General features: G+C 39.9%; 1 protein-coding gene across 1 annotated transcript; it reads left to right on the top strand.

Moving 5' to 3' along the window:
- Positions 1–3,669: 3,669 nt before the first annotated feature.
- On the top strand, positions 3,670–7,772 carry rrp36 (ribosomal RNA processing 36). The gene is made up of 8 exons (XM_014171374.2): positions 3,670–3,828; positions 4,466–4,904; positions 5,253–5,385; positions 5,645–5,711; positions 6,017–6,121; positions 6,316–6,393; positions 6,489–6,606; positions 7,050–7,772. The coding sequence occupies exons 1-8, from the start codon at positions 3,826–3,828 to the stop codon at positions 7,184–7,186; spliced, it is 1,080 nt and encodes a 359-aa protein (XP_014026849.1). The 5' UTR covers positions 3,670–3,825; the 3' UTR covers positions 7,187–7,772.
- Positions 7,773–9,473: the final 1,701 nt, after the last annotated feature.

Raw genomic sequence — 9,473 nt, 5'->3', positions numbered from 1 at the left:
CGCTTGGAGTTTGCCAAAGGGCACTTAAAGGACTCTCAGACCATGAGAAACAAGATTCTCTGGTCTGATGAAACCAAGATCGAACTCATTTGCCTGAATGCCAAGCGTCACGTCTGGAGGAAACCTGGCACCATCCTTACGGTGAAGAACGGTGGTGGCAGCATCATGCTGTGGGGATGTTTTTCAGTGGCAGGGACTGGAAGACTAGTCAGGATTGAGGGAAAGATGAACAGAGCAAAGTATAGAGAGATCCTTGATGAAAACCTGCTCCAGAGTGATCAGGACCTCAGACTGGCACAAAGGTTAACCTTCCAATACGACAACGACCTGAAGCACACAGCCAAGACAATGCAGGAGTGACTTCGGGACAAGTCTCTGAATGTCCTTGAGTGGCCCAGACTTGAACCTGATCGAAAATCTCTGGAGAGACCTGAAAATAGCTGTGCAGCGACGCTCCCCATCCAACCGGACAGAGCTTGAGAAGATCTGCAGAGAAAAATGGGAGAAACTCCCCAAATACAGATGTGCCAAGCTTGTAGCATCATACCCAAGAAGACTGAAGGCTGTAATCGCTGCCAAAGGTGCTTCAACAAAGTACTGAGTAAAGGGTCTGAATATTTATGTAAATGTGACATTTCATTTATTTTTATTAATGCCCAAGCTTTTGTGGTACAGGTGGCATTCACCTCTGCACCGCAGGATCATTCTGGTGGTCTCTTGAGCATTGGTGTTCCTGTAAGCACACGCAAAGCAATGCCCACTTGTGGTGCCACTGGATAGCGAAAAACAAGTAAGTTAACCTTTATTTATTGTAATTTAAATTTGTTTGTAGTAGTTAAGTGTTGAATTAGATTAAATAGGTACCTCAATCGTTATTTCAAATAATTTCGGTGACTTTACAGCAATTGCTAGCTAGGTAGCTAGCTAAGTAAATTTAGCTAGCTAGAAGGCTCAGCTAAATAAAAATCCCCCTAGAAACAGCCACATCTCATAGTCACATCATGAGATGGAGTTCCCCCATCTCCCCATTTAGATTATTTCTGGCGCAGCACAGAAATGCCTTTATCCAGATGGTGTTTCCTAACAGACCTACTAACTTTCTTTGTTGTTACTGCATGTTGGTTAAACCTTAAAAGTATCTCCAGCAGTCAAGAACCATTTGTCCACCAGCTCAGGGACAAGCTCCTGATCTTTGTGTCTGGTACCTGTCACAGGCTACACTATTCACAGCCCTGTGTAATGTTCAATATAATTACATTTCTGGACTTTTTCAAACTTAATGTATTTGTATTGTTTTAAAAATGTAAAAATAAAAGGAAACGCTTTAAACATGTCTTTAATGTGTATTTGTTTTAGCTGTTACTGAATTCCCTAAGAGTTAATACATTTGTGTTTACATCATTAAGCCTTTATGTATGTGTTATGAATGACCAAAGGTGTCTGACTTTATAGTAAGTACAGCGTCATATGATACAAGGAATTTATGTATGTGTTTATAAATTACCAAAGGGGTCTGACTTTAAAGTAAGTACAGTCTTTATCGTCTTTATGAATGACTGAAAGTGTCTCACTTCAAACTAAGTATAACAGGACAGAAAATAAAGTGTCAATAAATAGGTAATTCATGTACTGCTGATTTTTGAAGGACAGCTACAGAAAGGTGCCATAATTATGTCTAAACCCTACCCATTTCCACAATTTATTTTATTAAAATGTGATTTTAAACCTAACCCTAACTAATGAAGGCCAAGTTTGATTCGCATTTGGGCATAAGTGTCTGGGAACGAGATTAGGTGTAATGTGACTAACATGACTACACTTCAAAGCATGGACCATCCTACAGCACAACGTGTCACATGTTTATATCATATTGACATAACCCACTTATGTCACCTTTGATCAGGGGCGGAAATCCCGGGGGGGATGGGGGGGACACGACCCCCCCATCCTGGGAAAAATATGATTTGTCCCCCCCAATATATCACTGAAACATAACTATGTCATTTAAATAATATTAATAATACGCAATGAAAGCAATTGTGCTGATTATAGACACTTAATAGCGCGTTTTTAAGTTTCCAAAGATTGCGACCCCCCCACCCTTTGCCTCACAATGGTTTGATCCACTGCCAGTTCCTTAGCTTGCTAGGTAACAGAGAGGTCGTATCTACTGTAAGTTAGTGCTTCAAAGTCCCTGTGATAAGGTTAGCGATAAACTGAAATCCAAACTGAACAGAACTACACTCTCTTCTACCATTGTCTTAAATATATTTAATGGTCTCGTTGCAAAAGCTAAATTGTCGCAAGGGAACTTGTATTTATTTATTTATTTTATTTCACCTTTATTTAACCCGGGTAGCAAAGATTATAGCAAACACCACTGAAACTGAATTGATGCTCGATAGCTTTGCAAATTCAGCTATTGTTGGAAGCCAGCCAATATGAAACAAACTATTAAAATTACAAAAGGTTGCAGCATATGTTGTGTAAATGGTGAACTCATACAGCTGTCAACTCTTGTCATTTTAATCCGTTTCACATTTGCTAGCTACCTTTTAGATCGAAGCCCAAATAGAATGATAGAAGATGATAGAAGCCCATCTCCTACTGTAAATAACCTACACACTGTGTGTGTAGCCAGCCAGCCAGGTAGAAAAATGGCAGAAAAATAAAAGACGGACATCAGAGTATTTTTCAATACACCAAAACGCATAGTAAGAACCCTAGTAGCCTAATATCTCAAAGACTAGTTGATAAAATGTTCATAAGAAAGAAATGAAATTCTAATGGAAATGTTTCACAATGATGTCATTAGGCAGAGCAGGCAACATATGGCACACAGACAGCAGAGTTGGTGACAGATATGCAGGGACAGACTGGCAGAGACAGGGAGTCTCAGGTAAGTTTGTTGAGTCTTTGTTTGGCAACATTATGAAAGGTTCTCAATCTTTTTGACTTGTAAAATAGGAACATAATTGGAAAATGCCATGGATACCCCCACTCTCAACTTAAACTGGTGACTGAAGTAAGATTTGTTAAAGGCAATGGTATTGCTGTTGTGATTAGTTGTGTAGTTTTGGGTACCGGTAGTTAGGAGTACGGCAAACACCTTATTTCTTTGGTTCCTCAATATACATTTACCATATTACAATGTAGGCTATGTGTTACAGCACTACTTTTGGTGTCCCCCTCAGGAATTGCTCGAGAACATTTCATGTAATTGTCCCCTCCAAAGTTGATATCAGATTTTCGCCCCTGCATTTGATATTGGTGATTATGTCACACAGTTATGCCACATTTATGAAGCCTGTATAATGCATGACATACGGTTATAGATGATTTGTAACACATTCATGTAGTGTTTATGAAGGCATTATGAAGCCTTTATAAGCTGAACATCACTTAAAGCGGGACCGTTTTTTTTTTTCACTCTGCAAGTAAGCCTACCTACCAATGAGAATGACAAAGTTTGAGCAGTGTTGTCCAATTTTTATCAAGAATAAAGCTCTGAAGTGCATCGGGGGATGAGCAACACGTTCTTGTTAGGACAGACAGAGAAAGGTGCCTTGAATTAGAAAATGTCAGCATTGTAACAAGGTCAAATTTAAGGTAACACACATACATCTTTGGGCCCGCGTCTGCCTGTATCTCAATAACGTTACCTATTCAACAGTGGCCCCCGTTGGTCGATTAAATATTGCACGGGAATCAGTCAGACTCAGAGTAGCTAGCTAGCTAACAGTACACAACTAAAACCCACGTGGATAACATCTTTGGCTGGTTGCTATTATAGTTCGTTTCTAAGTAAGGATCGTCGTTCATATAATGGTAAGTCGTTAAAGTACCTACTTAATAACTCTTTCGCCAAAAACAATACCGTGTTATATCCGCCGTTGTTGTTGGTTTGGCTTTTTATTGCAAGCTAGCCACTATAGCTAACTAGTAACATTAGCCATGCAAGACAAGGCCTCTCTGAAGCCTGGTACTCGAGCTGTGTTCTATTCGGGGGGGAGAGTGAACGCCGGGGACTTGCGTTGAGAGACATTATTTCTGCATGTCACAAAATAAAAGCTACAGTATGCATGTAGGCGTAACAGCAATAGTTGGCTACCATGCTTACCGTTCCACCAAGGAGTGGCTTTCCAATGTAGCGCACGGCAATTCGTTTTTAGGGGTTTTATGTAACCTTTCTCGGCATAGGCAGGTGAGCCAATCAATCACATTTATTTCTAAAGCCACCGTTTCTAAGGACTCTACATACGCTTGCTGTTTCTGGTACCTGTGTCTACGTGTTGCTAGAACGTACAGCCTCATAGCACCGTCTTAAGTGTAGAGGTGTTTCACCCTTTGTTGTTATTGTTTAAAATCGACTGTCTCAAAGTAGGCGAACTAAATCTATTTCAGGCCACATACACGTTGTAAGCGAGTGAGCTAAGGCTTACAACTCCTATGTTTCATTTCACAGTCCACAATGTCCTCCGGGCACCAGAAACCAACGATGAAGCGAAAGCAACATCAAGAAGTGGCTGCCACTGTGTCTAGGTTGGATAACAAGTCAAAAAAGACCAAACGTCTGTCAAATAAAGCCCATGACAGTTGTGGTGAAGACTCTGAACTGGAACAAAACTTTGCCTTACTCAGTAAAAAGAGCTCCTCAGGTATGAGGGAGGAAGAGTCTGGACGAGAGGAAGAGGAGTCCAGTTTGAGTGGTGGAGAAGCTCTTGAGGATGACGGTGAAGAGGAGGCTAATGATGAAGATGATGCAGAGGTTGAAAATGCAGAGAGTGATGGTGTTGACCAGACAGGTTTGGGTAGTGACTCTGAGGATGTCGATGATGACCCAGAACAACCGGAATCGGTAAACAGCAGTGGTGAAATACAAACAGAAGATGACATTAAAAAAGGTAAATCGTAATAGTTTCATTCACTGCAGTTGAACCCCCAGGAACAAATGTTAGGTCATTTTTATTTTATTTAACCGTTATTTAACTAGACAAGTCAGGTAAGAACTAATTATTATTTATAATGACGGCCTAAAAGGTCTATAGGATAGTTTGGTGTGATCTCCATCTCATTTATGAAGAACAAATCCTAATTCCATACTGAACTATAACTATACCATTTCTAACCAAATAGAAATTGTATACATAATAAATGTATACATAATAAGGTTATAAAATATTCTCGACTAGTGAAATGTCATGTATTCTAAGCGAGCCAGTGAATCCTTCATTTTTCTTTGACTTTTACAGAGCTTTCAACAATGTCTTTTGAGGACATTATGAAGCTTCAAAACAAGGTGGGGACAAAGGTCTATAATGAAATAGCCTACGGAACAACCAAGGCAAAACAAACTCCCAGGAAGAAACGTCTCAACAAGAATAGGTAATGTCCAATTGTCTGTTCACCTTCATGCATTAGAATAAGGACATTCCAGTAGCTGAGTTGGAGCATGGATGGCACTCTAAGTATGTGTTATGGGTTTTTAATTCCTTTGTGAACCTCATTGTATGTGTTTTTATTCAGTATCTATGTGTTGAGTGTAAGTAATTATGGAGAAAATCTGTTATTTCATTACTGTGGGGATGGTGTGTGTATTTAAACTACTAACAATCCTTTCTCAAACATTGTTTTTCTTTTTAAGGCCCATGGAGATATCAGCCAAGAGGCCCGCCCCTTTTCTCAGACAAGTAGTTCCTGTCAAGAAATCAGTAAGGCACTTCTGAAGTGTTTTGTGGATTGACATCATCTCCAAAAATGTTGCTTTTGACCTCTCAAACCATCTTGTTGCATGCTGTCTTTTATTTATTTAACTAGGCAAGTCAGTTAAGAACAAATTCATATTTACAATGACGGCATACAGTGGGTTAACTGCCTTGTTCAGGGGCAGAACGACAGATTTTTACCTTGTCAGCTCAGGGATTCAATCCAGCAACCTTTCGGTTAGTAGCCTAACGCTCTAACCACTAGGCTACCTGCCGCCCCAGGTGTAATTGTCACTTTTTTTCCCCCACAGGTGTCAAGAGATCCTCGATTTGACGATCTGTCTGGTGAATACAAACCGGAGATCTTTGAGAAAACATACAGATTCATCAACGACATCAAACAGCGCGAGAGAGATGTGTGAAAACGATCAATTCTAATCAGTCCATATTTGTCTAGTCCATATCAGTCCGTTTTTCATTTTAGACAACATACATTTTAAATAGGACTTGTTCTGCATTATCTCTTGTACAACATAGTCCTGCTTGTCCTCAGATTTTTTACATTTGACTATCACTGAATTTAATTGTGTTCATTCTTTGTGGTGTATAGGTAGTGCAGAAGAAGCTCAAGCAACCAATAAAGAGCAACCAGAAGAAGGAGAAACTTCAGTTCCTGTTGAAAAGAATGGTGAGTTAACTGCTGAACACACACACCCATGCAAAGTAGTTTTAGAATGAGGGCTGCTTTTCTATATAATTCACCCGATTCCTTCTCATATTCAGGAGAACCAGGAGCGGGCCCGGAAGAGCCGGGAACAGCAGCGTGAGAAGGAGCTAGAGTTCAAGAGGAAGCAGAGAGAGATGGCGGGCCAGGGACTGAAGCCTTTCTTCCTCAAGAAATGTAAGTTGGGATGTAAAGCATGACATTCTATTCTATTTCTTCTACTCTGAAGTCTATTCATCTCTATAGGAATTATTTTTGTTCTACTCTGAAGTCTATTTATTCTTCTCTATAGACCTTATTTTTCTATGTTGTAAAGCGCTTAACTTCAGATTTGATACAGTTCTACAATCCAGGCAACAACAATGCAATATTGTTGAACACCTCTCTGAATTTGCCACTACACTATAATACAATGCTGTACCCAGTTTGGTTGGGTGGGGGATCTCTTATGTTTTTTTTTCACATTGTAAATCAGACATATTACAATGGAATAAGAGACTGTATCGCTGTCCAAATGTCATCTTCATTGACCACAAGACTCTGGTTGTAGAAAAGCCATTACGGTGAAAGCGCAGCTAGGACACTCAAAGTCTTACTCTGCTCTCTTAACCCTCTCACAGCTGACAAGAAGAAGCTGGACCTGGCGGAGAAGTACAGCGAACTGAAGAAGAGCGGCAAGCTGGAAAACTTCCTCAGCAAGAAGAGGAAGAGGAATGCTGGCAAAGACCGCAAGAAGCTGCCTTTCCAGCAGAAGTGACTGTCCTGATTGGGACATTTTGGCCTCAGATACTGGCCCAGGAACAGTCTTGCTCTTTTGTTTGCCCTTATGGTGGGACATTTTGGCCTCCAAAGCTGTCCCAGCAACAGTTAACACTGCTTTGTTTTTACTAAGGCCAATCTACCAAGGGGCCACTCTTCTATCTTGAGATTCATATGAGTAACTTGAACTGGTCTGAATCCCATTAACAATGTATGATTTATGTGAGAGTCTAAGATGCTTGCATGCATCTTAAGTTTGGACTGAGCCAGTAAGGTGAGGAGAGGGCTGAAAGAGACTGAAGCCAAGCGAATGTGGCCCTATCATGGCCATGGAGGTGTCCCAGGGGAGAGGACTTAATCACAACTACGGTATATTATCTAGTACTTCATATCGTCCTCCCGTATTCGCTCTCCGGCGAGGAATTTCTGAAAGCACACTATTGATTTTGTATGTTTTTAATGAGGATTTCCAATGCAATCACGTATGGTTTGTATGTATCATGTTATTTCATTGGAACATGCAGAAGGGTTATTTTTGTATTAAATATATACGTCATTGAGTGTCAACCCTCTCCTCAACCAAACCTAGCATCTATGTTGTGATCATTCATTGACAAACTTGGTTTGATGGCACTTAAGTGCACTCACATTGTCAAATCAATGTTTTCACCAATGATGAGTCCCAGCTGATCCATTTTGTGTGTAGTTCAAGACTGTATCCTGACTAGAAACTGTTTTTGTTTATTGAATGGGTTTACTTGCAAGAAAATGGGTTAGATGGGTCAGTGAATGGGTTTACTTGCAAGAAAATGGGTTAGATGGGTCATAAACATCTTTCAAATATATTTTGGGTACTCAATCACTAAGCTCAGCCATGTACTTCTCCCCTATACACATTTGACATTCCATTAGGTACATGGAGCTGTTTTTTGTTTCCACAGCCCCTCAGTGCTGTCCTATACTACTCGTGATTGATTGATCTGTTGTTAAGACTTCTCTAACCCTTGTGCATGTTGTTTTGATGTCAAAGGGTGGATTTAGAAATGTGAAAGGCACAAAAACCAATACGTTAATGTAAGGTGGGGCGGTTTAAAAAACTAAAACAAAGGTGCATTGTGTTAAATTGACTGCTGTGTAGGTATGTGGTCAATTATGATATGCAAAACTCTTATTTAATAATTTAGTACTTGTAGTTTATGTAACTCTGTTTCCCTATGACAGTGTAGAAGTAGTAACATGACCTGTCAGTAGAGGGCAAGGTATAGGCCTATTCAAAGCACTGAAAATCTGTTATCTGGATCAGATTGACCCAATCCTTTTCTGAAAAACTCTCCTTCGGAACGATTGATCTGATCCTGGATTGCAAAATAGTGGATGACAGAATCTGGATCATTCTTTGACAGATTAAACATTTTTAAAAACTGGGCCCTGGCAGGTCTCTTCCACCCTCAAGTGCTTTCTGACTTCTTCACAGACTGAACCGATTGGACCATTGGCAAATGATTTTGAAATGAGGAGAACATGAGGTGAGTCTGCAGAATGACTCCCTATTGTTGGGATTGCCACTGCTCTAGGACACTGGAGTTCAAATACTATTTGAAATATCAAATAGTAAGGCTGTTCTTGATTGAGCTTGCCTGTTTTAATGGAACCAGTGATCCCAAAAGTACAAACTCCAGGCAGGCTAAAGCCAACTCTGAAATAATTTGAAAGCTTTCGAATTGTGTTAGTGAGTGAATCTGTCCCATGGTTATGAGATTAAGTAAAAATATTCCAGTATATCCCCAAAAATATGGAAGTATTGATGTTCTTGTTGCTAGTAGTTGTATTCCTTACATGTTGTCACAGACTTGTTGCTGCTGGATGCTGAAGGCGCTGACTGAAGAACAACTAGAAAGATTTCAGCCTGTAGCCTGAATTTCCTTTAGGAAGCCAGCTAGAGAACGATGTCAGGCAGGACACAGTGGTGGAGAGCTACCGTGATGAGGGAACAGTAAAGATCACCTTGGACATCCTGGTAGACTTGAAGATAAACCAGAATTATATAGCTGAGAGATGTTACTTCACTTCTCAAAAGTCAAAAGGTTTAGAACACCTCATTCAAGGGTTTTTCTTTATTTTTACTATTTTCTACATTGTAGAATAATAGTGAAGACATCAAAACTGTGAAATAACACATGGAATCATGTAGTAACCAAAAAAGTGTTAAACAAATGTGTTAAACAAATCCAAATATATTTTAAGGCACACAATTAACAGGTGTGCCTTAAAAGTTAATTTGTGGA

This window comes from Salmo salar, chromosome ssa02 (assembly GCF_905237065.1).
Source record: "Salmo salar chromosome ssa02, Ssal_v3.1, whole genome shotgun sequence".
Taxonomy (NCBI): domain Eukaryota; kingdom Metazoa; phylum Chordata; class Actinopteri; order Salmoniformes; family Salmonidae; genus Salmo; species Salmo salar.
The sequence above is the reverse complement of the archived record's forward strand: the minus strand, read 5'-3'. Positions and strand labels throughout refer to the sequence as shown.

Coding starts and splice junctions, on each gene's coding strand:
- rrp36 (XM_014171374.2), top strand. Junction 5,712..6,016: donor TAGTTCCTGTCAAGAAATCA/GTAAGGCACTTC, acceptor TTTCCCCCACAG/GTGTCAAGAGATCCTCGATT. Junction 6,122..6,315: donor TCAAACAGCGCGAGAGAGAT/GTGTGAAAACGA, acceptor TGTGGTGTATAG/GTAGTGCAGAAGAAGCTCAA.